The sequence below is a fragment of the Carassius gibelio genome, chromosome B11, assembly GCF_023724105.1.
Source record: "Carassius gibelio isolate Cgi1373 ecotype wild population from Czech Republic chromosome B11, carGib1.2-hapl.c, whole genome shotgun sequence".
Taxonomy (NCBI): domain Eukaryota; kingdom Metazoa; phylum Chordata; class Actinopteri; order Cypriniformes; family Cyprinidae; genus Carassius; species Carassius gibelio.
In genome coordinates this window covers 16,621,095-16,648,699 of record NC_068406.1, presented here as the reverse complement: position 1 = coordinate 16,648,699, position 27,605 = coordinate 16,621,095, and the positions used below count along the sequence as shown (strand labels likewise).

The 27,605-nt window shown below is 37.1% G+C and overlaps 1 protein-coding gene across 4 annotated transcripts; it reads left to right on the top strand.

The window, feature by feature from the left end:
- Nucleotides 1-702: 702 nt before the first annotated feature.
- Nucleotides 703-27,605, top strand: LOC127968409 (extracellular sulfatase Sulf-2). Of its 4 annotated transcripts, none has more exons than XM_052569615.1 (21): nucleotides 703-1,037; nucleotides 17,823-18,062; nucleotides 18,451-18,690; nucleotides 19,501-19,652; nucleotides 20,073-20,242; nucleotides 21,229-21,379; nucleotides 21,701-21,876; nucleotides 21,963-22,091; nucleotides 22,456-22,521; nucleotides 22,768-22,891; nucleotides 22,993-23,191; nucleotides 23,758-24,001; nucleotides 24,114-24,210; nucleotides 24,291-24,385; nucleotides 24,476-24,535; nucleotides 24,670-24,836; nucleotides 24,958-25,100; nucleotides 25,180-25,288; nucleotides 25,398-25,431; nucleotides 26,203-26,256; nucleotides 26,618-27,605. In XM_052569615.1, exons 2-21 carry the CDS (start codon nucleotides 17,882-17,884, stop codon nucleotides 26,646-26,648), a joined length of 2,622 nt encoding a protein of 873 aa, XP_052425575.1. In that variant the 5' UTR covers nucleotides 703-1,037; nucleotides 17,823-17,881; the 3' UTR covers nucleotides 26,649-27,605. The 4 variants fall into 4 exon arrangements, with proteins under 4 accessions (XP_052425575.1, XP_052425574.1, XP_052425572.1 ...); XM_052569614.1 differs by having other exon boundaries at nucleotides 706-1,022; nucleotides 24,667-24,836; XM_052569612.1 differs by having other exon boundaries at nucleotides 708-1,037; nucleotides 24,667-24,836.

Sequence of the window (27,605 nt, the reverse complement as noted above, 5' to 3'; positions counted from 1 at the left end):
TTTGTGAGCACTTAACTAAACCATAACCCAAAACATTTTCTATAAATGTAGTATAGTCCTTTTTTTCTTTTTTTTTACTCAGCATTACTGCAAATGGTTAATTTCTGTATGAAAAAGGGTCACTTTGGTTGAAAGATTTAATTGAATTTTAATCTAAATATATATTAATTTGAATACATTTAAATATTTGTATTCATTTTTTCAAAATTAAAATAATTCTATTTACTTCTTTATTTACTCTTTACTCTTTAAGTTCATCTGTATGCATCTAATTGTCTCCCGCATTTTCTTCACAGTTGTTTCTTTGAGCACTCCACTTTGCAGTTTCTTGTGCCCCTGTTAACAGCCCTCTGCTCTCCAGTGCTTCTGATAGTTGCCAGCCCAATAAATACCGTCTCTGTACCCGGGGATCCAGTCCCCTGCCCTCCTGCTCTAAGATTGATCCCTTATCCCCACCCCTTCTTTTCTCTCGTCGCTGCCAGACCCGCAGCTTTAGAACCCATGTGAATAGGTGAAACTCTGAGGCTCCAACAGATGGCCAGAGCTGCCCTGATTCAGTCACAGTGCTGCCGGATGAATACCAGCTCAGAGAGCCCAGAAAGAGTGGAAAAACAGAGTTTGAGGACAGCAAAAGAGAGATAGAGAGAGTGATAGAGTTTCCCATGTGTGTGGGAGAACAAGGGGAAACAGGGACGTGTTAATATGCATGAGGGGAAAAGTAACTGTGTGAGAGAGGGAAAGAGAGACAACAAGAGAGAGGAGTGGACGATATTGAATTGTAGATTGAGGGACTCCTTTCCCTCCCGCCCTCTTTTATTTATCTGCTATGGAACCACGCCTCCTTCCTTTCACCTCTCCCTGTGTCTATATCAGGGGACCGGCTATGAGAGAGCCCACTTGTACGGCTGGCAGAGGGGGAGTCGAGTCAGAGGTGGTCTGGCGAAGAACGAACAGGTGACGGATCATCATATCCCTGACTTAAACGCCTCCTAGTTGCTCTGTTCTTCAGGAAGGATTCAGAGGTGGGCATCAGTGAGGTACGTGCCTTTGTCCCTAATTATTGCTTTGTAGGACTACCCCTGTCAGACTGACACCATTAATGGATTCACAGGTATATTCCTCTATTGTTCAAGCAGATTATAATTTTCCATGCTCTCCAGACTGTAACATGCAAAATAAATCTACAATTCTAAAATTACTTAACTGATATTTTGTATACGACTTTCTTGAATGCTAATAAAATGCCTAAATTGATGTCTTTTTTAAGCCCAAATCACTGGCATTGGGAGATTCAGATAGTTGTGATTCTTGGATTTCTTTGCATCTATTAAACCGTTTTTTAGGTTTGTTTCTTCTAGTCTTCTCAGGCTCTTCGGGTTGGTGGCTTATAGTTCTTGGTTTTTCATATCTCAGATGTTTGTCGCTCATACTCGCAGTCACTTACCATGTTTGATTCGTGAGTCGTGTGTGTGATTTTGGCCCTTTTAAGGACTTTAACAAGAGTCTTTCGTCACCCTTTTAAAATGCCTCACATTGCATGACTCACATTGCATTTTTGATGGCGAAGAACTGCTCTCTGGGTCAAGTAGGTCTCTGGAAGCAAGTGATGTTTGGAGGGATTCATTGACTAAAATATGCATCAGTGAGTGTGTGCTCATGTTTGCTGTGTGAGGCTATGAGGTAATGACAAAGGTGATGGGGGCTGAGAGATCTGTGCCTTAGTCATTCATTATTTAATGTTCACTCTGTCTCCGCTCAGCCCCAGAACAACTGGCCTCCTTTTCCTCTTCTGCTGTCTGAACCAGAACTGTGGACCAGGTCCTATGACATTTAGTGCATCAGACCTGTACGAATGAGTTCACATGGTCAATGTCACATATATGCTTCTTTGATTAGTAACCTAGAAATAGTGCTGAATTTAAAATAATTCGTATTCAGTTTACATTTTGACTCAGATGATTTAGTGGTCTCTGGTTTTTGGACCCTCTACACAATGCATTCAATGCATATTTTTTCAAAGATTTCTTTAAAGTAGATCAGCACTGTCGGCACCAACTGCCTCGTGGTTATTGCGTCGGCACATAGTGCAATTGGCTAACAGTGACCCAAGTTTGATTACCATCTCGAGGTCCTTTGCCGATCCTTTTCCCCTCTCTCCTCCCAATACTTTCTTGTCATATCTCTAATGCTGTATCTCAATAAAAAGCCCATAAAAAAAGTAGATCAGCAGTAAGTTTAGAGCTAAGTGAAACTGCTCATTTGGGACCTCTGTCTGACAGCACACACACACAAAAATGGAATTTGATCTCAATTTTCTAATTCCTGAGTGGGAGCTATTTAGGGTTCATTTTCATATGTCCGTCGCAGCCTCAATAGGGTTCTTGTATGTTTTGATGATTTTATCCAGTTTACTAGTTAGAAACCAATATATATATTTAGCATTCCTTTGTCTATTTGTAACAATATAAGTTTCCGTATTGTTGGTTTTAGCATGAAATTAATTCATTACACTGATGAAAGCAGCAAGCCGAAACATCTGTTATTTATATTTATCTCCATGGTTTGCACTCTAAAAGAACATTTTAGAGTGGAAACCTTGAGTAACGTTTAGCATGAAAGAACACATAATGGACTTTAAGCCTTAAATTTAACCATGAAACGCCACTCCTAACCGAACCTTATAACTATATTTATTATTGTAAAATCACTCAGATTTTTTTCTTGATTGTTCATCATTTTTTCATAAACTTATAGTGCCCAACGCATTGCTGTTGTGATATTCAGGAGGTAAATTTTTTGTGATTCTTGAATTTCTTTCCATTCATTGAATCTTTTTAGGTTTATTTCTCCTAGTCTTCTTAAACTCGTCTTAAAATGTTGGTGTCGGATTAAGTCACCATAATTGTACATCCCAATTTACAGTACAATATTTCACCATTTTTGTCCATTTCAAACTTAAACTTAACCAAAATTTCTCACTCCTAACCAAATCTATAATTTAACCATAATTATAACTGGAAAACCCTATTAAAGCTACGATTTTGAAATGATCCAGGTCACACAATATCACAAGATTTCATCATCAGTTTTAATGAGTGTGTTAGCAGTGTAATTGATAGACTAGAAAAGAACAGATCTGACACAAATCAGTAAGGAATCATTGACTTTTCTAAAGGTTAAGCCATCAAACCGCTGAGAAGTAGAGTTGTATTGGCACTTTTTAATCTCTAGAGTAAATACAAGTTTGATATTTAACCATAAATATGTTTTAATATTTTGAGAACTGAGTTGGTTGTTGTGGTCAAATAAAAGGCTTTTAAATAAAATGATGATAAGCATTGAACAAGGTTGTGCACATATTATTTAGTTACTTATATATTATATATAAAAAAATGAGCAAGATGTGTAAAATGTTTTCTTTTTGTTTTTCTTATTTCTCTCAACATCTCTTATGAGATCCAATCAGCCACCCAGAACATCCGTGTGATTTTTTAATTATTTTTTTTTATCAAAGAGTCTGGACACTATCCGAACCAGCCTAGAGCACATCTTTGTGAGACACAAGGTCTCATTTTCATGAGCTGCTGAGAGCAAAACAAGGCCTGATATGAATCTAAAGCATAATTTGAGCTTGGTGCCCACTGTCTTACATGTTAATGCTGACTGGAAGTCTTTGATGAGTGATTTGGAGTACAGCACCTCTGGCGGTGCCCTCTGAGGCAGTGAATGCATTACAGAGAGCTGTGCCAAGATACGGCAGGTGTCCAGCTGAGATCTGTAATTACATTCAGCCAAGGATATGGAGAACATCAATCTTAGATCAGAATCAGAATTTGTAATCAAAAGCATTTTATTTTATTTATTATTATTATTATTTCAGTCGAGATCAATGTGTATTTTCTTCACCATTGAGATAACTGGTGAATGTTTTCAATTGCTTTTTGAATGATAATATGCCATTGCTATAATATTACCTGTTTACTCATTACTCATCACTCAGACTCCTCCCACTGTAAAGACCACTCCTCCCACTGTAGACCACACCCCTCTTCCAGAAGCAATGAGTATTCAGGTCTAGAATCCATCTCTCGTCTCATGTAACATTAACATCTTTCACAACAGCAGTAAGTGGCTCATTGGTGCTTTAATGAAATGAGTGTGTTGGATATGGATGTGGGTGTTTAGGTTTCAGGCTCCCTTGTAGATTTCCATTGAAAGAAAGAATTTAACCTCAAAATGAGAAGTTGCCCCAAACCTGTATATCTTTATTTTACAGATAAAAAAGATTTTTGTCCATGCAGTGGAAGCCATTTAGCTTCAAAACATCATTGGACCCCACTGTCTTTCAATTTAACATACAAACAAACTATCCTTTTAAAAGGATAGTTCACCCAAAAGTGAAAATTCTGTAATTAATCACTCGTCATCATGTTGTTCCAAACCCATTAGACTTCCGTTCATCTTCGGAGCACAAATTAAAATATTTTTGATGAAAGCCTTGAGCTTTCTGACTCTGCATAGACAGCAACATACAGTAACTGACATGTTCAAAGCCCAAGGACATTGTTAAAATAGCCCATGTGACATCAGTGGTTCAACCTTAATTTTATAAAGCTACGAGAATATTTTTTGCACACAAAGAAAACAAAAAACAACAACTTAATTCAACGATTTCTTCTCTTCTTTGTCCGTCTCCGCTGTGCGTTCATGAGAGTACTACAAAGAAATGTCAAGTAACACAATGAATTAAACATGAAATATGGAAGTAAAAAGATTGAAATAGTGTTTTGTTGTGAAACCAATAACTTCATTAAAAAAAATGCTAATGCAAATGAAATGCTAATAAAGATAAAGGTAGCCTATTTTTTATTTTTTTATGAGGATGTAGATGTAGATTTATGTAGGAATAGGGAAGCAGTGTAGGGAAAAAGCAGCAATGTGATGTGAAAGTGTTTGGGAAAGTTTAATAGAGGTGCTACAGCATTTAGGATGAGCTGCAGAGGTTTGATAAAGTACCCTGGGAGACAGCTGTGACAGTCATTGGGACTAATGGTGAACTGCACACCAAAGGAAATTACAGTGACCTTAAAGTGATCAAAAGCACTTATGGGCAAACAGAGAGTCTGTATATGAGAATATATAGAGTTTTCCAAGTGATGTTATCAATATTTTTAGAGTACTGTTTTTAAAACATTGTTCATATACTCGACATATAAAGATGTGTCTTTTTCCTCATTCTTGCCATTCTCCTCAATCACGTACCCTGAGGGTTCTCACAACTGAGTTTCAATAGGGTCTTACTCAGACTTCAGCTCACATCTACCCATTACTCTCTCCGGTTTTCTCTCGTACGCCGTATCTATCTCTCACTCCCTCAGGAGCTCAGCAGGCTTTGTGGCTGCTTATTAACTTTTATGGAATTATAGATTTCTGAAATTGGATTTTCACAACTCACTAAAGAAAGCAGATTAGCTGGCTACTCTTACATGCACCAGAGTTTTTCTGGCCCGAAACTTAACTTGAATGTTTGAATGTGGACAATTAGTTTAGATTGTGACAGGTTATCCTCTCTTTCCAGTAGTTTTTTCCCCACTTTTCTAGTAGAATCAAATCACAATAGCCTGTGGTAGCTTTAGAAAGTTTAGATGAGCACTTTGTTTTTATTTGTGGATGGGGATAAAACTCAGTTTTTGTTGTTCACGCCGAAAAATCAGGGGCGCACTACTAAAGCGAGCTTCTTTGTGGCCACACATCAAGATTTTAATTGGGTAAATGAAAGGCTTCTGGAGTAGACAGAGAGAGATCTGGACCAGACGGAATCAAGCAAACATGGCCTGAGGGCCAGTCTGCACCAGAACTGATCTGAAACCACTGATAAACCTCCCATTGCATGGGCTACATATTTTTCATAAATTAGAACTAATGAGTTGGTGACGTGCACATCTCTGAAAATAATACTTTAAACTTACTATTGCCATTTTCCCAAGTTTTCATATCTGATACTGATATTTTACTGCTATGAAAATATGCACAATATTTTTAATGCATGGGTTATCTTAAAGTATTATTATATTTAAGTATATAGATAATTTAAAACAAACAATTATTCTAAATTATTATAGTTTTTTTTATTGGTTTTATTGTAATGACATATTTCTATTCAGCTGTTGGAGTAATGGATTAATCATAATGTCATCATAGCAGATGTGTGAAGGTGGAGTGATGACTGCGAGTATCAGCTGTTAAATGTGAATCATGGTAACTGGCATCTGTGAAAAGACAGAGATTCATATCTTAGGGAAGCACTTACTTGAAATGAGCCATATTGGATGACTTAGATAACACTTCATATGGATGTTTTTTTAACATCAAACTAATAGTCTGTCATAGAAACTCAAGATTATCAAAGTTCAATCATCGGCCCAATGGTTCCAGAACATAAATTTGATACAAGGCCCAAGGTTTTGTGTTATTAATTGCATTGCATTGAGTTATTAATCTAACTACTCTGAAGTATTAGCAGAAACTATTCTAGCTTAGCTCAACAAATAGTGACTTATATGGGTTTGCGTGAGAAAGTTCTTAATATTTAGATGTACATCCTCCTGTATGCTTGTCTCCTTAGTGTTACTTTCACTATAATTGGTTGTGGGTGGCAGCGTGGTTAAGCCTGATTTGGGACTGGATTGTTGCCTAGTTTCTGCACAGCCCCAGAACAGAAATAGAACTGGGCCTATTAGTTTTTATCTGGCTATGTATCCTGCAGTGAGTCAAACAAACAGCCCATTACACAGTTAGCTGTGCAGTGAGTAATGATGCACAGACCTCATAAAAACCCACGTTCAGGAGCATCTCTGCCCGTCATGTCATTTTGAGTCCTCATTTATATTAAATAGCTGCCAGAGTCACTAATAGCCACCTAGACAGTGGGAGACAGAGGAGATCAGTAGCTCAGGATCCTGTGATCTCATTTCTTCATGAGTGTATGAAGTAATGCAGTTTTCATGAGCTTTCATGAGAGATTTGGCCTCTGGACATAATCAAGACCAAACCTGAAGACTAATGCGTTTTCTGTTCTGTACATAATTACATCCGTGTCTGGGGTGTTGATCTTGAGGTGGAGCATTGACAAATCACACCTTAGAGGTTTAGCGCAATGTTAATGAATTGTAAGAATCGACGTAGCTGTCCATCAGTAGATTTGGATTTGAGGCTTAGATTACTTTGTGTACTAAAAGGGCTCATGCTTGGTGATATTACAGAAAGCAGATATATATTCAGTTATTCTGTTTGAGGCATGATCGTGTGTATAATTCACCTCTCATCCCCTTCCAGCCTCTTTTTTGAATTTGCCTTCAGAGCAGCAAGATAAAACAGCCTCTGCCACCTGGAAGAAAGTGAAAAACTCTTCAAAGACATAGTGGAAATGTTGAGATATATATATATATATATATATATATATACACATACATATGCTGAGATGCTGAGATTTGTAATTATTTCCCATTTTAATATATTTTAAAACTGTAAAAATATTTTTTTAGCAGCCATAACTCCATTCATCAGTTTCAAATGATCCTTCAGAAGTCATGCTGATATGCTGATTGAAGAAAAAATCTTATGCTTTCATAATGTTAAAAACAGTTGTGCTGCTTATTATTTTTTAATATTTAAGATTTTTTTTAAGATTCTTTAATTCATAGGAAGTTCAAAAGAACAGCATTTATTTGAATTATATAAATATTTTCTTTTGTAACCTTGTTAATGTATTTACTGTCACTTTTGATCAATGTAATGAATCCTTGCTGAATAAAAGTATTAATTTCTTTAAAAAATCTTCTTGAACGCAAACTTCTGAATGGTAGTGTACATATTAAAACCCCTGATCTACGCACACCAGGCAGATCCCCCTGCAATCTAATTAGGAGTCAGATATTAAAACAGTGAGCTGTGTGCTGGGATAATTGATTCTTTCCACTCGGTGCACATGAAATAAGCAGACAGCAGGAGATACCCGGCTTTGTCAACACTGGGCGATGTGCCTGCTTTTTAAAAAAGGCGCCCCAATGAAGCAACGTAGATTGTGCCAACAGACATCCCACACACAAAGGTACGCCACATGCATCCCAGTGTGTATGGGGATGAATGAATAACCTCCTGTTTGTATGAGTGGGTTAGCCTGGCAGGTCAGTGGGAAATCATACGCACTTTTTCTTCCCGCACTTTTTGGCTGTCATCAGAGTAACACTCTAACTCTCTCTCTCTCTCTCTCCTCCGGGCAAAAACACTCAAACCCTGATAATTACCCTCTTCCTTTGAGAGTTATCAAAATGGACAACTCTCCCGCTGCTTTGCTAATTACTTTAATAGGTTTAGATAGAGATTAGCAACAGACTAGAAGCTTAAGGGATGTGTGATGTTGATAGTAAGTGAATAATTCCTTTTACCTTTCTTTGATTTTCAAATTCAATCTTGTTTATAATTTTTATTCTATTTTAAGTCTGTTGTATTTATGGTATCATCTAAGTTGGGAATGGGACCACAGAACATCAGTTCATGTGCATTCAGGGCCATTAACTGACCCCTATTGCTGTCCACTGACCTTAATGTCGAAGCCATGACTGTGTGTCTGTAGAGTCATTCACTATCACAATTTACGGTCTGTTTTATAGAGGTTGGGTCAGACTCAGTCTCTCATTAAGTACCTTTTGCTTTGTGTAGCCCTTTCTGCCCTGAAGCAGATTCCATCCGAACCTCTCGATTAGTAGTGGCAACCACCTGCGCTGGTCTATATGTGAATGTAACGACCATTGTGATCAGTAGGGAGGTAAATGGAGGGGAAAAGCAGTGGAAATTGTGGGAATGGTAATAGTCTTTTTTATGGATTACAGATTACGATCATCAAAGGGGCGGCTGAGAGGGCCCAGTCTCGCCACAGGGTAAAAGACGCATACACTGGCCCCAGTGACAGCGTCATTAACGAAATGGGCTTTAGTGACGCCACATTAATGGCCAGTTATCAAATGGAGGGAAAAGTGGCTATTGTAACCAAATACCAAAATGCAATGATTAGGTACTGTATAAGCTAAATGTATATACAGTATGTGGGAACTGTGTAATACTATCTTGGGAAACTGCATATTTTCCCAACCTGGTTCCCTTTTCATTCAGTGGCAGATGTTTTTTTGTTATCTAAAGCAATTTACATTGCATTTAAATGGATAGTTAAACCAAAAAATTAAAATCTGTCATTAGTTACTCCCCGTCATACCCCTGAGACCTTTGTTACTCTTTGGTACACAAATTAGGATATTTCTGATGAAATCCGAGAGCTCTCTGACCCTGCATGCAACTGACATTTTCAAGGCTCAAAAAGGTAGTAAGGACATCATTAAAATAGTTCATGTGACATCAGTGGTTCAACATAATTTTATGAAGTTATGAGAATACTTTGTGAAGAGAAAACAAAAAATATTGAGTTCAACAATTAATTTTTTTCTGTGTCAGTATTCGACGCACATTCAAGAGAGTACCACGACACATGCGTGAGGTGCTGCTTAAATTAAGCCAGTATTTTTTTTCTTTGTGCACAGAATGTATTCTCGTAGCTTCATAAAATTAACGTTGAACCACTGATGTCAAATTGAATAATTTAACTATGCCCTTACTACTTTTTGTGTTAGTAGTGTTACTGTCTATGTAGGGTAAGAAAGCTCCCAAATTTCTTCAAAAAAATCTTAATTTGTGTTCTAAAGATGAACAATGGTCTTATGGGTTTGGAACGACATGAGGGTGAGTTTTTAATGACAGAAATGTCTATTTTGGGTGAACTATCCCTTTAAGGTATACATTTTATACCTTCAGTGAAAATAGCCATTAAACTTTTTGTTTCTAATGCCATGCTCTGTTGCTCTATTGTTTGAGCAACTACTATTTTTGGAATGCTGTTTATTAAGTTTTGGCCTGCATGTCTTGTCATCGCTTCTTATGAATTAGCATTAGAGGGAGTTTTACGATCAAATGCATGATAACATCAAGAAGATGATTTAAACAGCTGTGACAGCAGGTGACCAGAGACTGAGACATTCTTTTACCTTTATATTGTTCACAAGTTGTTAAAGCCCATCCCTAATGTGTGGCTTACCAGTGAGATCTGTAGGAATTACTGGAATTAAAGGAGTTGCTGGCCTTTATTCATTAGTCACAGTGACATTTATTTATTTATTGTTTGTTTGTTTTGTGCTGATTCTGAGGGGAAATCTGTGGATTTAAATATGGGAAAATGTGTTAAATGGAGCTGAATAGTCTTATTGGTAGCTGAAATCATTATCAAATTGACCACATTTTTAAAGAAACCTACACAAAGCAGGAAGGGCATTTATGGAATTCTATTATTGACAGGAGGGTTTGATTCTGAGTAAATCAATGGATGCCAGTTATAGGTCGTTGGTGATATGATTAAAGATATTCATGCACAATTAAAACAATGATTTTCACCAGCTGTTTTATCAGTTTGGCACTTGTGTCTGACATTGGGTAATTTATTTCTGTTATGGTTATGTGAGTGTGAGAAACTGCTTTCAATTTGGACTACACATTATTAGGTCCAAATTCAGCAGGACAGGAACAAATGATAATGATAAGAACTGTCCAGGAATGCATCTTTAGTACTTTCTTAATCAGAGGCTGCAGTGGCATATGAAATAAACTATTTCCAATCTGAAAATAGAAAAATGTTGAAAAAAGAAAAAGCTTTCGATGGTTATACCTCGGTTGTGCCCAAAACCGAGCATGATTAACAATATGGGCCTTTGTTATCCCACCATCTGAAGTTTTAGAATTTCAGACACAGTGCAAGTACAATTACATTTTTTCAGTTAGTTAAGTCAGTTAGTTAAAGATTAAATTCATTCCTGTTTGAGTTGCTTTTATGCAGGTTCACTTCTTAGAATTGTTTTGATGTGGCGTTCTTTTACTTATTGGTAAATACTTATTAAAAATTTCAAGGTCCATATTTCATAACTGTTTCATACCTCATTAGCTGTTTCTTTTTCCATAAAGACAATCAAAGCAGTTTTATGTCTGAATAGCTGAGATTTCTTATGAAGACTCGGGTCAGTGTGCTAGGCACTGGACCTTGTCTAATTCCTCTTTTTAAGTTCCCATCCATCCCTGCTGTTCTTAAAGCCCTTGTGTGTTTTTGGCAATGAGGCCTCTAACATGTATAGATTTTGGAGGGGCTACCACTAAGCCTGCTAATCTAACCACAAAGAGACGGATGGGAGAAAGAGAAGAGGATTAGGATGAGGAAAGTCAGAAAAAGGAAAATACCAACCAGCCGCACATCCCCAGGGACAGTCTCCAATGAAGATTAGAAAATCCCAACAGTGGCCACACTGACAGTGGGAAGCCCTCGAATTACAGCTAATGTTCATGTGCAGGAATCCACAGGGGTCAGAAACGTAGGATGTGATAATTACAATTTCTGCTGTGAAAAAAGTGCTCCCTTGTAGGAAGATAGGGTTAGTGAATAGTGGCAATTGGGGTTATTATGGTTTTGAAAATATACATTTTTTTTGTTTGTATTTATTTTGATTTACAGCTCTAATTTAATTTTAGTTCATTTTAATTTGTTATATATATATATATATATATATTGTAAAGTAGATTGTATTTTAGATTGTATTGTTTATATTACATTGTGGCTAAAAGTGAATCTTTCATGCAACTAGTTTGTTCAAAATGCTGATTCATACAGGAACTAAATAAGTGACCATGAGTGAGTCATTAAATCTTCCATTCAACCACATCATTTAAAGAAACTTAATAATAGAGAAACACCACTACTTTTTGTTGCTTAAAGATATGCAAAAGTTCCTTTTTTTAAATACAAATATTCAAATACCAAAAAAGTGCAACATACTCATACATTATTTTTTCTAAATGTCATTGTCATAAAATTTTTCATTTATTTGGATTTAGATTTTTCTAATGTTGGACTTGTTCTCTATTTTACTTATTGTAAATTTTTTCAATTAAACATTGTTATTTATTGCTATGCTTGTTATTTCTACTTGAGTCACTCACTGACTGACCATAAAAATGTATGTGTTTCTTTGTATTCACCACTGAGCCAGTTTACAGAAATAAGATACCAATATTGTCTGTAATCATCATTAAGTCAGGGCCATTATCCTTCCCCTCTCCCCCAAGTCATTTAGAGGAGACAAGAAAAATTGCAAGTAATTAAAAGAGAATGAATGACGTGTTCTGGCATCCTCTAGCATGGCAGAAAGCAGACTGCATGGAAAACTGATACTAATCATTGGACACAAACAAACTAATCTTTCACTACAGACTCAAATGTTTCATAGATAAAAACATACAAATAAATGTATTGTCCTTGGATATATTATTCCAGGTTTTATTAAGGATATATTCATAGTACTTGTGGTTTTAATGTGATGAATATTTAGATGAGCAGCATTTAGAATATTCTACATTAGAATATGCAAATGAAGTAACTAGTAGTTTTCACTCCATCTCTTTACTTTTCAGAAGAGGATGAGTGGTACCAGTGCTCCCAGAAGGAGTAATCCTAAAAAAAATGTTCCTGGTGCTTGGCAGTGGAAAAACACTTTGTTGTGGTTGAAACATTTACCAGAAACTATTTTCTCTTGTAGTTGCTTGTTAAGGAACCAGAGGGTCCACGTGAAACCCTCAGAGGCTCAATCACAGCACTGCTGATAGTTTGTACATTTGGGCCAAAAGGTTCTGAGTCAACTAGTGAACATAATTCTCTTTTACATTTGCTGGTTTAATCCAATATTGTCCAAACTGTTTTTTTTTTTCCTTTGGTGGGTTTGTGCCCTTTTTCCTTTAATTCAAGCTCCATGATCTCCAAAGTTACTACTACATTCTCTATGTTTTTAGACCTGAATTGAATTTTGAATCCCAGATTTCCATGTTCGATCTCAGACTTTTGGACCTCACTGTATGCTGCCCTCTGTCCTTCTGTCACAGGACAGACGGAGGGCAGTAAAGTGACCAGGGTGACCCCCACAGATATCCCCCACTGGCCACAGAGCTCAGGACCACCACGCTTGCATAGTGAATGCCATATGGTTGCCGACAGATACGAAAGACGGGAACTGGATTCCTTTGCTCCTGATGGCAGGAGTACCACACATATCATTTGTTAATCTGTCGCCAGTTAGACACTGCAATTAGTAAGGGCAACAACAATTATTATTACATAGGGTTCCTGTCAGGCTGTTTGTGATTTTAAGCTTCATAATAGCAACAGTGCACACATTTCAAACCACATTTATTTAAATTCAGCTAAAAATATTTCTTTAATGTATTTCATGTCTTGTTCTTTTCCTCCCTTTGTTCTTTGTTCTGAAAATTGTGTCAGTGTCATTTGTCTTGAGGAAGCACCAAAACATGACTTTTCATCTGTGCATCATTAGATGATTGCTGCGATAACAAGCATATGATTATGATCATTAAGGGTTATTCTGACCTTTCTTTGGTGTTGTTTGAATCAGAAACAGAAAAGCCTCATCTTAAACTCATGGATATCAGTTCAAAGAAGCTCATTGGTTGAAGAAGCTGGATTAAAGTGATACATTTTTGAAACTTCTATGTGCTTATACATAACTATTCAACTAATATTCTGGATTCAAATACGAATGACAACATTTTTTGGCATAAATGATTTTTACGACCAAAAATAATTCTAAATCGCCCCTTATTTTCTTTTCTTAGAAATGGAACTGAATGGGGCAGAAAAATTTATATGCTCTTTTTGTTAATATTTTGTGGCTTTACTACTGAGTATTTTAGTATATATATATATATATAGAGAAAGAGAACATAAATACTTTAGCCATCCTCTGTCAGTAACATGTAAAGCAATGCTTTATTGTTTCTCACTTGAGTTGATTTGCTCTCTCATTTGCTCTTGTCAGCATAATCGTGTGATGTATCTCAGAGGGTTACATGTCAATGACGATTACGGTACTTAAGGTGTTGACTCCGAACCAGTCAAATTAGTGTAGATGCATGATTTAGAAGCCCTTTGTGTTCACACAGTGCTGACATGTAGCTTTTTGGCTGTTTATCATATTGCTGATCAAAGCAGAAACCACAATTTGCTCGTGATAATTATATGTTCAATATTTGCCGTAAGAAAATGCCCTTCTGCAACTGCTAACACCATCATTAAAACTCATGAATCAATTGTTGTAGGTGCCATGGCCTATATGTTCCACTCCAAACAAGTAAGGAATGATGGATACTGATGTTGACCAAATCCGACGCAAGTCCATTTGGCCACAGTCTACCACAAAAGGGTCTGATGTACAGTATTCAACTGGAGAGTCCACATATCCCCCCACCTCACTTTAAACTAGCTGGCAGATAAAGGTCTTCTCCATGAAAGAGGCTTGTCAGACCATTTGCATCTGAATGGCAACTGCTGCTGGCAAATTCAAGGAGACTTTGGAAAGTTTGCATACTGAATTGGAGGGTGGACGCACATTCCCCAAGCCATGCCAGCATAGTTATAGGGCAGGAAGTAGACGAATGGTGGTACTTGAGAGGCCCAGGGCATGAAAGTCGGGTCAAGTGCGCCCTATTTCACCTGTGTCCAATGGCTCTTTTTGGTTTCGGTTGTTCTGCCATGTTTAAGACCTTCTGTAAAAATCATTATTATGTTTGTCAATGAGACTGTCAGTAGTGCCTGCATTCCTACTGAGTTACTTTTCTCTGGTCTGGTTCTGTTTGATGTTTATTATTGAAATCAGCCTGCTTGTAAGAGTTAGCGTACACACACACACATACACACACAAAATGCCATATCAAATTAATAAAAGGTGTCTTAAATGTACTGTAGACAACTGCAATCAATTATTAAGCAATTTAAAATAAAAGAAAAAACTATAAATGCAAATCTATATGTAAATATTAAGCTTTTTATTTCCAGTAAAATATATTTTTATGCAACTTAAAATAGTTTTACTTGTTTTAATGATAAAAACTTTTCAGCTATGTTTTGTTGTATTTTATATATTCAATACTCTGTGGATTTAATAAAAAAAAATTAACTCTACATTTCATAACTAGCTCAAAATTGAGAAATGTTATTGCATTTTCCCCCTACTTTTGAGTGAAATTTGATATGAAGTTTTATGATTTTCTGAGGTCCAAATGTTTTATTTATTTATTTATTTTTTCATTCTGGCATTCATTATATCCCTAGGTTTGCCACACCATATCATGTCATCCGATTTACCATGCAAGCTGATCAAAACGCTGACAGCTGCAATAACAGGAGCATTGCGCTAAAGGACAGGCTGGCATACAGAATGGCAGATCAGATACAGAACATCTGATACTGGCACCATTTTACCTCAAGCCCCTTGTCATAAATTATTCTCACTGGTGTGGCAGTAATGAAGAGCCTGTGAAATAGATTGCTTGAAACGTATCTCTCCCATCACCATGCAAGTGTTCAAAGAATTTGTAGCAATGAGTATGTCGCAATTAACAATGTTAGCATTCCTTTTAAGGATGAAAACATCTCCTGTTTGTCCAACTAGAGCTATAAAAGGTTTAACTCTTTTCTCAACTTGTTGTTTTTATCAATTGCCAGCAATGAGTCTTCAAGAGGGAGAAGGAGTAGAGGAGGGGGTCCCGGGGTGAACAGAGCAGCCAAGAGAATTTAAAACAGTAGACCCCCAAGGTCAGACCTCATCCATTCCCCTGAGAGAGAACAATGACGGAGGAGAGAACGGGAATTAACATGGACTGAATGCAGCTGTGTGAGTGTTTGTGAGTGTATGAGAGGAGATGGTGGGAGAAATGGAAGTGACGAGAAAAGCATAGATGCAGGACAGAAGGCTGTCAAGATGTATGATAAGATTAAAAATACCCTTGGAGAATTTTTTTAGATGAGAAGCTCCAGGGATGAGCAGTGGGAGACCCTCAAGGCAACTCTTGCAGAAATTTTCGGCTGTTAGTTTGGAGGGTGAACTTTGTGCAATCACATCTGCTCTGAAGACCGCAGGGTGCCTGGATCTACAGCACGCCTGGCCTTGACTGCTCGGAGGTAAGATTATGAGACTGAGGAGGATGGGAGGAATTTTAACCTCTGGAAATCGCCAGAGTCTGTTGAAGCCTGTGTGTTCTGAGCTTTAAGAAAATAAACTTGCATGGAGCTTCATGAGAGGGATACTTCCATGTGGATTTGTGTTTCATGGGTTGACGCTGTGGGAGATGGGTTTCCTGTGGTCTCAAACAAACAGTAATTCCTATCTTAGCTCATGTTTCCTTCTGAATGTAACCCATCACAGTTGGTGGTGTGCTGGGTTAATGTTGTGTAAAGAAGCTACAAAATCCTTGTATTGTATTTTATTATCAGTTATCAGACTTTTTTGTTTGACCTCCTTAGAGGACAAAGAACAACTGCTGTGGATTTTATCTAGTAATTCTAGAGTGTTTTCTGCTTGTAATGATTTGACTGCTATTAACATCTTGTTATATGTGTAGTGCTGCTTTCACAGAGGAAACAATGGTCTATAATTGCTGTGTTTATAAAAGGCAGCAATTTTACCTTTAATTTGCCAAATTTAATGATTACACATTAAATCAGTGGTTTTCGGTTGGTTTGTTCTGATGGGTACTTTAAGTGAAAACAGTCCAAAATTTACATAATAAAATGCAACTGAACATAATTATGCATAGGATAGCAAAGTAAATATGTTAACTTTCAAAATGCAATAGAATTTATTCTATATTATTTATATGTAACGTCAAAGGCGTTAAGTGTGACGAACCTAAAATGTATTCTGTCATTTGAAAACGTTTTAAATGTCAAGATTCATTGTAATTACATGCTTTTAGCCAAGGGGTTATTCCCAGGTAAATAACATTTTTAACAATTGTCACTTTTCTCATTCATGTTAATAATTGTGCATATTATTACTTTCTGGCTTATTTTTATTAGTAAAATCCTGAAGCAAACCCAAATGCACATTCTTCAGATAGTCCCCTCTACCACATTAAAAACTACCCAGCTCTGGCTGTGAGGTCAGTCTAAACATGCATCTACATATTTCCATAACTAATTTGTGTCAGACATGACATACCCTTCCTTTTCCAATCCTTTAACACCCAACTGTCTTCTCTAATAATGACCCTTTCCTCTTTTAACTTTTGGCCCGTATCATTCACCCTCCTTTTGGCCTGTAGCCCGCTGTCATTAGCATCCACACCAGCTGCCATGTGTTCAACCGAGCCGATCGTTACACTTCGGGAATGAGTTGGTCTCTATGCATCATTAATGATTAATTAATGCCAAGCGTCATAAATAAGATCATTTATATGGACAAGCTCCTCAGTTACTCTGCCAGTGGTGACCAAAAATCCCAAAGGAGTAGAAGTGGAGGGTCATTTGAGAAGGAGTGTGTGTGTAAGTGCCACTGTCAGTAAAGGCCAGTTTGTGTTAATGCTACATATCTGTTTTTTTATTATTTTTTTATTTTATTAATAGAAAGTTCAAAATAACAGCATTTAACTGAAATAGAATTTTTTTTGTAATATTATAAATGTCTTTATCGTCATGTTTATCTAAAAAAGAGTTTACTGTACTATGAAAACATACAATTTCCTTCCCTAAGTCATATTGTAAAACCAAGCTGGTTCTGAAATCTGAAGACCTCATTTGTGATATCAGGAACCTAAAATATATTAAAAACTTCCATTCCATTTAGGGTGGTCCCTGTAGAAATTCCACTTAGTCCTGTTTTTTTCTTCAGGTTGAGAAGAACCTGGGATCTTTCTAACAAGAGTGGGAAGTGGAAGACAGGTTAAAGTCATGGCAGTTGGGTGGAGACCGGCCACCCTTCTCCTTGTCTTCGCCCTGACATTCCTCTGCCCCTTGGATGGAACCATGTACCTCTCTGGCCAGAGACTGCGGTCTCGTCTTCAGAGGGATCGCCGAAACGTTCGTCCAAACATCATTCTCATTCTTACTGATGACCAGGATATTGAACTAGGTGCATTGCCCATCTGTGCTACTCTGTATGTGGGTGTGTTTTTTTAGTGTTTGATTGTGAGTATGTGCATACTGTGACATCATGTATGAGTTTATATTCACAATTCATTATCATATCATTTTATTCTTTTCTTAGCACACTCAGTCCAGTAGCATCGGCCAACAGCTGAGGTCCATTATGCCAAACATTCTGTTTTTCTACTCGTTTTTTGGCACTTTAATCACTGAAGTGGCAACATAATGGCCTTGCTGCTGGTCTTTGTTTGGGCTTTTCATTCAAAGCCTTTTAGGGAGGAAATTTATGGTCAAGCATCTGTTACATAAAACAATCTGGATCTCTGTCTCCCTCTTTTTTCGAATCTACATATATTCCCTGTTTTTCCCCAAAGGCTCAATGCAGGCCATGAACAAAACAAAGCGCATAATGATGCAGGGAGGCACTCACTTCTCAAATGCATTTTCAACCACTCCGATGTGCTGCCCTTCTCGATCTTCCATCCTGACTGGGAAATATGTGCACAACCACCATACCTACACCAACAATGAGAACTGCTCATCACCATCCTGGCAGGCCCACCATGAACCTCACACGTTTGCTGTTCACCTCAACAATTCAGGCTACAGGACGGGTTAGTAGGCAGCATGCATTTATTTTTTTCAACACTGAACTACATTCATCCAAAAATCAAATTTGCTGGAATTTTACTGACTCTTTTGCAATCCAAGATTCAGATGAGTTTTCTTTGTCAGAACAGATGTGGATTAATGTATCATTACATCACCTGCTCAGCAATGAATCCTCTGCAGTGAATAGGTGCTGTCAGAATAAGAGTCCAAACAGCTGAATAATATCCAAATATCCAAATAGTCCAAATATCTTAATAGTACATAACTCCAGTCCATCAATTAATGTCTTGTCAAACAAAAAGCTGTGTGTTTATAAGAAATAAATCCATCATTATAGCATTTTAAATTTAAACAGTTGCTTCTGGCCAAAATACCTAATTCATTATGCCTTCTACAATGAAAAATACCTATTTGATTAGAATTGTTTTCGCTCTCCTAATTCAGACAAGCTGACTTTTTCACTGGAGAAAGCTGTATTTTCAATAGCGAACTCATAATTAAGCCAGAAGCAACAGTTTGAATTTAAAAATGTCTTCATGATAGATTTGTTTATTACAAACATGTAGCTTTTCACTTCATAAGATATTAATTGAGGAACTGGTGTCGAGTGGATTACTTGTAGAGTTTTTAATAGATGTTTGGACTCCCATTCACTCATTGGTGAGCAAGTAACGCAATGCTAAATTTCTCCAAATCTGTGAATATGAAATGTCTTATGAATGATTCGCTTAAAATTTTGGAGTAAACTGTTCCTCTCAGACATTTGTTCTTCTGCCATTTTCTGATCTCAAAATAATCGCTTTCTGTTACAGCCTTCTTTGGCAAGTACCTGAATGAGTACAATGGCTCTTACGTGCCTCCTGGTTGGAGAGAATGGGTAGCACTGGTGAAGAACTCTCGCTTCTACAACTACACACTGTGCCGGAACGGTATCCGAGAAAAACATGGCACAGAGTATCCAAAGGTTGTCTGCTGTATCTTTTTCAAAGAGCATGACTGAACACCATGTGATGAAACTAATATATGCTTCCTACAGTAGGGCATTTACTACTGTCAGGATCCGTTCTGCTCATTCACAATATTTACCTAACATATTAAGGGTTGCACAATGTATTAGTACCTTATCAAATGCCCACCATATCAATTGTCCACAAAATAATACTGATTTCAACATTTATAATGATAATTAATGTTTCTTGAGCGCCAAATGAACCTATCAGAATGATTTCTAAAGGATCATGTTACACTGAAGACTAGAGTAATTGCTGCTGAAAAAATCAGCATTGCCATCACAGGAATAAATTATATCTTAAATGTATAAAAATAAAAATCTAATAAATACAGCCTTACAATGCATAAGAGACTAATGTTGTTTCTTTTACAGGATTATCTCACTGATGTAATCACAAACGACAGCATCAACTACTTTCGTATGTCTAAGAGAATGTACCCACACAGGCCTGTGATGATGGTCCTGAGTCACGCTGCCCCTCATGGACCGGAGGATGCAGCACCTCAGTACAGTAGTGCCTTCTCCAATGCATCTCAACACATGTGAGACTCTCTGTTTCATATTTCTTTCTCTCACACACACAGACTAAGAAAATTCTCAGTCTGCGTGAACAGCTTTATGTGGTCTCATAAATCTCATTCAGTATCAATTTTTCAGTCTTCAGCACTTTATCAAATGTTCTCACGCTGTTTGAGATACGACCGCCTAATAAATAATGCTCACTGTATAGTACTGTAGCCACTATTCTCATTTGAATACTAGCTACTTTTAATGAACCAACTCTTATGACTTATTTGCTCTTGGTTTATTGCAGGAACAGAGGTTTGATTATGTATTCTGTGTACAGTAATTGTTTCCATAGCGCCTCAGGCAAATGAGTTTATATAGTAGGCTCAAGAGAGATACACAGTGCTATTATTATAATATTATGATTTATCCGTTGCATAAATGTTCATTCTTAGGTCCCGTTAGAGATATAAACCCCATGGCTGGTGTATGTACTGTTATTTTTGTTGGCTTTGTGGTTTGAGTTTGATTACGCTGCAACTTTTATATTTCACAAAAGTTCTGAATTAGCATACAACTTTATCGAAACACAAATTCAGTTATTTTATTGTTTTTTTTTTCTAATTTTTTTTTCAGTTGCTCATTCTTAAAGCTGCAGCTGGCATGCCATTCTATGCAAATCAAATATACACAAACCAAAAGATGACAATGCCTTGGCTTATTAAAATATGAAACAGGACTTCAGAATTCAGCACAATGCACAATTTTGCAACAATGACATTTTCAATCCGCAACACCATGAAATTCCTCAGCAATATTATTCAGCAGGTTTAGCACCATGAAGCAGCACACAATGCATTAAACACAAAGCTTCGCCATTCACAGATGTTTTGTACCCTCAAAATATGCACAAAACTTAGGATTGTGACTCTAAATTCTCAATGTTAAGTTTTATTTATGGATTGTAAAGTGTATAAAAAAAAGTAAAATGTTTTAATAAATGTGAAAATGTCCCACACAGAACCCCAAGCTACAACCATGCCCCAAACCCTGACAAGCACTGGATCCTGCGGTACACAGGACCCATGAAGCCTGTGCACATGCAGTTCACCAATATGTTGCAGAGAAGGAGGTTGCAGACCCTGCTTTCAGTGGATGATAGCGTTGAGAAGGTCACAGATCATGTTAACTTAACAGCACATATACAAAAATAGTTAAATTGCTTGTATTTCACTGGCAGTGTGACATTCTTAGAATGCTGGCACTACTCCATTTGTAGTGCAATTGCTTTAGTGTCTCTGCAGCTTCTGCAGTTTATATCATTACACTAGTAGGTTATCTATCTATCTATCTATCTATCAAAAACATTTAAAAATCTTACCAACCAAAACTTGAATTATAGTGTATAAGTTATGTAAAGAATAATTGATGACAGGCCAACTAACCAAGATATTGTAAAATGCTGTTTCATGTTTGTTTGTTTTTCCCTACAGGTTTACAATATGTTGGTGGAAACTGGGGAGCTGGATAACACCTTCATCATTTACATGTCTGACCATGGCTATCACATTGGTCAGTTTGGATTGGTCAAGGGCAAATCAATGCCATATGAATTTGACATTCGTATACCCTTCTACCTGAGAGGTCCTAATGTGGATGCAGGTGCCATGTGAGTCAAAAATGTCAAGATCACAACTTCACACTGAAATGCTAAAAAGAACCCATTGTTGATTCCTTGTTTGTGATCTCCTGCAGCAATCCTCACATGGTTCTGAACATTGACCTTGCCCCTACCTTACTGGACATGGCCGGAGTGGATATTCCCTTGGACATGGATGGCAAGTCCATCCTCAAGCTGTTAGAAAAAGAAAGACCAGTCAATAGGTAATCACTGAATTGTGCTGCATAATGACAGTCTTGTCTTCTGCAGAGATGTTTTTTATCAGAATTAAATTTGTTCCATAATTGAAGAATTTTGCAACATTATCATGTATTTAACAGAACTGAATGGACATTATACTGACTTTAGCCTTCGGTAGAGCAGTTTATAACTGAATGTTTTATAATTTTTAAACTTTTCACAGTGAGACTTGAGCTGAATGAGACTATTGTCTTTTTAGAGCTGCTTTACAGCAGAATCTGTACTGTGTGAAGCACTATATAAGTTAAAGTGATTTAAACTACACCAACATAAAAATTTAATATTCTCCAATTAAAAACCCAGACTTTTGGTTTCATATTCTTTCAGTTTTACCAGGTTTCATTCCTACAAGAAGGCCAAAGTGTGGCGGGATTCATTCCTGGTGGAGAGGGGGTGAGTACATTTGATCAGGCCAGATGAACCCATGCATTTTTAATTGATCGCCGTATCACAAACTCTTACACTGTATCGCTCCGAAAAAGATTTTTAACCCCAGAAATTGATTAGACATGGCTCCATTAGAGAGGCACCAGATGGCACACTGTCATCGGACACATCTGCGTGTTTCAAATAGAGGCTGTATCTAATTCTTTGCTGTTTTTGGGTGGCAACCTGATGTGATCTCTTTCTGATCCACAGCAAGCCTCTGCATACGCTAGCAGATGGCAAAGAGGTGGAACAGAATTCGCTGCCAAAGTATCAGCGGGTCAGAGACCTGTGTCAAAGAGCTGAATACCAAACGCCCTGTGAGCAACCAGGCCAGGTAAATATTCACTTTCAATTACACTACATATTCCCTTGATTATTGCCGGGCAGTTCCCTGCTGTTTAGTGCTTTCTAACTAACCGCTCCTTCTCTGAGCAGAAGTGGCAGTGTATTGAGGATCCCACTGGCATACCGAGGCTGTATAAGTGTAAAGGGATGGCTGGTCTCTATGCACCTCGTGCTTTGGGTCTGATGGCTGCCAACAGGGGACAGGTCAATGGAGCTCCTTCCGCATCGTACCACTGTGATTGTGAGCCCACCGTACCTGTCAAGAGGAAGAAGGCCCTCAATAAAAAGAGTGAGTCATTCTATAGATTCACACATTTGATCCTGAGAGTGTCATAGTGCTCTTGCTTGACTGGTGGTTAAATCACAGGAAGGCTGGTTTTCTGTTTTCAGAAAAGAAATATTTTATTATATAATTGTTTGGTGGATGGATATAAGTGAATCAACATAGTTAAGTCAAAATGTAAAAGGGTTAGTTCAAAGGTGGCTAAAGAAATCTGTTTGGTATCTGTTATTTCCATCTATCACAGTGACAATTGCTAGTCTGGTTTTTGCTAGAATTGCTAGACTTTGTTTGTGTGTGTGTAGAAAGAAATTAATACTTTTATAATACAATACTTTTCAGCAAGGATGCATTAAACGTTAAAATGATGAAAAGTGACATTTGTAATTTTACAAAAGATATTTATTTAAGTTTCCACAAAAATATTAAGCATTATACATACATAGTGGTATAGTCCTCACGGTCCTTCATAAATCATTCTAATCATTCAGAAATATGCTGATTTAATGCTCAAGAAATATTTCTTAGATAGATAGATAGATAGATAGATAGTAATATTTCAATGTTAATTTCAGAGTTGAAGACCAAGAAAAGTTTACCTCGTAACCGTTGGGCTCGTTCTGTCTCTTATCACTTGGACTCAAATGTCTACACTCTGGACCTGGAGAAAGGCTACCAGCCCCTCAACCTCAACACCAGCCTCATGCTAGGGAGAAAGCAGGCAGTGTATGGAGAGAATGCTGAATATAGCGGGATGGGACCAACAGACAACAACTTCAACTCCCTCACGCCAGCAGCTGCTCTTAAAGTCACCTACAGGTAAACACAGATCGTCTGTTACCGTGTATGATAACAACTAGTATCAGTGAACCTGGTTAACCTTGTAACCTAGATAGACAACTGAAAAAGGAACTTTACTTGTTTTGTTCAGATGCTCGATACTGATGAACGACACAGTCAGATGTGATGGTGGACTTTATAAATCTCTACAAGCATGGAAAGATCACAAACTACACATTGAGCATGAGGTAAGATTTATGTTCTTAAACAGTCTGAGTAAAAACAAACAACTGATTTTACTATTAAAACATTTTTACTCTTTGAATAGATTGAGACGTTGCAGACCAAAATAAAGAATCTCAGAGAGGTGAAAGGACATCTAAAGCAGGTTCGACCGAAAGAGTGTGAATGCAACCAAAACATGTAAGCTTCCTCCTTTACATAAAAAAAGGTTTTCATACTGTGTTGACTTAATCGCAAATTTAACATAATCATGTAATGTTTTCTTTAAAGGTATCAACACAACAATAGGGCACTGTTTAAACTCAAATCAGGCCGGATGCATTCTGTCAAGTAGGTTTTCATTCATCAACTGTCATAAAGCTGAAGGAAGGCCCACTAACGCCTTATCATCACTAATGTTGCAATCTACAGCTGACAGTTGTTTACAGTTGATAGTGAAGATATCTGTTCTTTTAATCTAGTAGAATGACCTCCAAAGATAAGAAACAGTGGCTGATGAAGGAGCAGAAACGCAGGAAAAAGCTGAGGAAGCTCCTGAAGCGCCTCCGTAATAATGACACTTGCAGCATGCCTGGCCTCACCTGCTTCACCCATGATAACCAGCACTGGCAGACCGCCCCCTTCTGGACAAGTACTGCACAGCATAGCATATCACATTGTTTTGTTCATATATCACACAAAACTGTATTTAATATGTTTGCTTAGTTAAATAATGATGTGATTTCACTTATATTCTCTTTTTGTGTTGTCAGTGGGGCCATTTTGTGCTTGCACCAGTGCCAACAACAACACTTACTGGTGTCTGAGGACTATAAATGAGACACACAACTTCCTGTTCTGTGAATTTGCCACTGGATTCCTTGAGTATTTTGATCTGAACACAGACCCTTATCAGGTAGGTTTCTTTTAAAATCTCTTTACATTTTTAATCACGGGTACCCCCATCATCTCCAGTCTTGTTATTTTGTGTGCAGCTGATAAATGCTGTGAGCATGCTCGATCGTGATGCAGTGAATCACATGCACCAGCAGCTCATGAAACTGCGCAGCTGCAAAGGTCACAAAGAGTGCGATCAGGAGACGGGTGAGTCATGCCACGTGATGAATGTTTTGGCATTGATGTTTCATTTCAGCATAATACCTGTAAACATACTATAATCTATAACCCATTGACACATCATTATCTCTTATAGGTGGTAAAGAAAGAAACTCTTTGTACGATTACAGGTATGGCTTCATTCCTGTTTTAATGGCTAAAAAAAGGATTATTATTAATACGTGTGTGTGTGTGTGTGTGTGTGTGTACAGTACAAACTGTTCTAAAGTGATAAGGGGTAAGATTTTTTTAAAGAAAGTAATTGATATATTCTGCACATAAAATTGATCAGTAACTGTAAAGAAATTTATAATTCTTCAAACAATTTCTATTTCATAAATAAAATAAAGGTTTTTCTATTCAGGAAAGTATCATGGTCTCTAAAATAAAAAATATAAAGCAGCACAACTGTTTACAGCATTGATAATAATAAGAAATATTTCTTAAGCAACAATCTGCATATTAAAATAGTTTCTGAATGATCACCCCAATGACATCACAATTCGACATCACAGAAATAAATTATATTTTAAAATATAATAAAATAGAACAGTTATTTAACATTGTAATAATATTTCACAATATTACTGTTTTTTACAGTATTTTTGATCATATAATAAATCCAACCTTGGTGAGCTTAAGAAACTTTAATGTTTGTGTTATCATTACAGTATTTTAAAGTTATTCTAAAGTATTAATAATTTTATACATAACATATAATTATACTAATATATACTAAAAATATAAATATCTACACATGCATACACGTAGGTTATTACTACTATAAACATTTTTCTTATTTATTTCTTGTATATTTTTTTAATCTATTTCTTATCTTTGCAATGTGTTTTTGTTTTTGCTGGCACGGGATGCTGTGTGTGTGTGCGCTCCACATGATTCAGGCCTCTTCATCGTCGAAAGAGGCCAAAAGTGAAGAAACCGTCCTCCAAATCAATGTGAGTTTGTTGTACACACCATCTGCTTAATAGAATAGAGCCAGCCAGTTATCAGTCCTAATCCTCAGTAGCCCTCTTCCCTCTGTCACACGGTGTATGTTCATGCTGTCCCTCGCTGCATGAGCAGCTTTTCAGTTCTCCTGACATTCCTTTAGACGTGCACGTGACGACAAGAGTCCTTCATTACTGATAAAAAAAGTGTGTTAACAGAGTACAGAATGGCGCAGAGCATCCCACTGACATAATTACACATTGTCCTCATTTTGTACTTGACTTTCTTTTGTTTTTATGTTGTTCATATTCTGCTTTAACCTGAAGTTCCGTTATCAGAACTAAGATTTGTTATTGTTTGTTTACTCAGGGGCCAAATTTGGGAAGGATGGGTAGGTTAGATCTGTCTCTACCATCCACTGTGAAGGATGCACAGAGTTGAGGAATGTGAACAGATGAACTCCTGACCCGACGACAGCAAGTGAACTCTGCAAACGTCTAGCTATAATGAAGTGTGGAGTTGTATCAATGTGGTCATCTCAGTTCCTCTCTCAGTGCAGTTCATTAATGTTTCTATTCAAATTTTGCTACATTTTTTGTGAACTTTTGAATGAAACTTTTTACCATAATGGACTTTGATGGAGTTGAGCAAATCTCTGTCCAATCAAGCATGTACCATTTTGTGGCTAAGATCGATCACCTTCACTGCTCTCATAAGACGAGAAAACTCAAATGGCTCATCATCAAGATAGGAACCTGTTGTCTATTTTTCAGTAAACACACTACTTCTTTATCATTCCTGTAAGACTGTGGGACTCTGGTACTGTGTTAAATGCGGGGCCGGTGAGCTCTGACTTCTCTGCTGCTGTGGATATTGTAATATTACTCTCAAAGTGAAAATCCCAAGGAAATGTCATAATACTTTACCCATGTTGTGCTTTAATAATGTTTATGTCATCTGCAACCTATGTGATTCTCTTCATGGAAATATTACTTTTTGAAACATGGTGCTATGTAAGTTAACACTTGTTGGAACTGAATGCTGCATAGTATGTATTTGAATGTATGTGCAATTCATGTAAATATTAGAATAATTTTTACCAGACTGAACATACGGGAGTTTGCCTTCGTAAAAGGAGAGCACCCTCAGTCTAACAAAGGTTTTACGTTTCATTTGAATGCACTTATTAATAACATACTAAACAGTGTTTGAGTAATGTGTTATAATAGTTATGATATTTCAAATATTTGTGTAGTTGTCATCATCAGCCAATTCCTTACTTTTTGCTGTTTTCCTTTGCCTTGAAATTTGGAAAACAATGAAGGTGTTGTAGTTGGTGAATAAAGTGTTAAATACC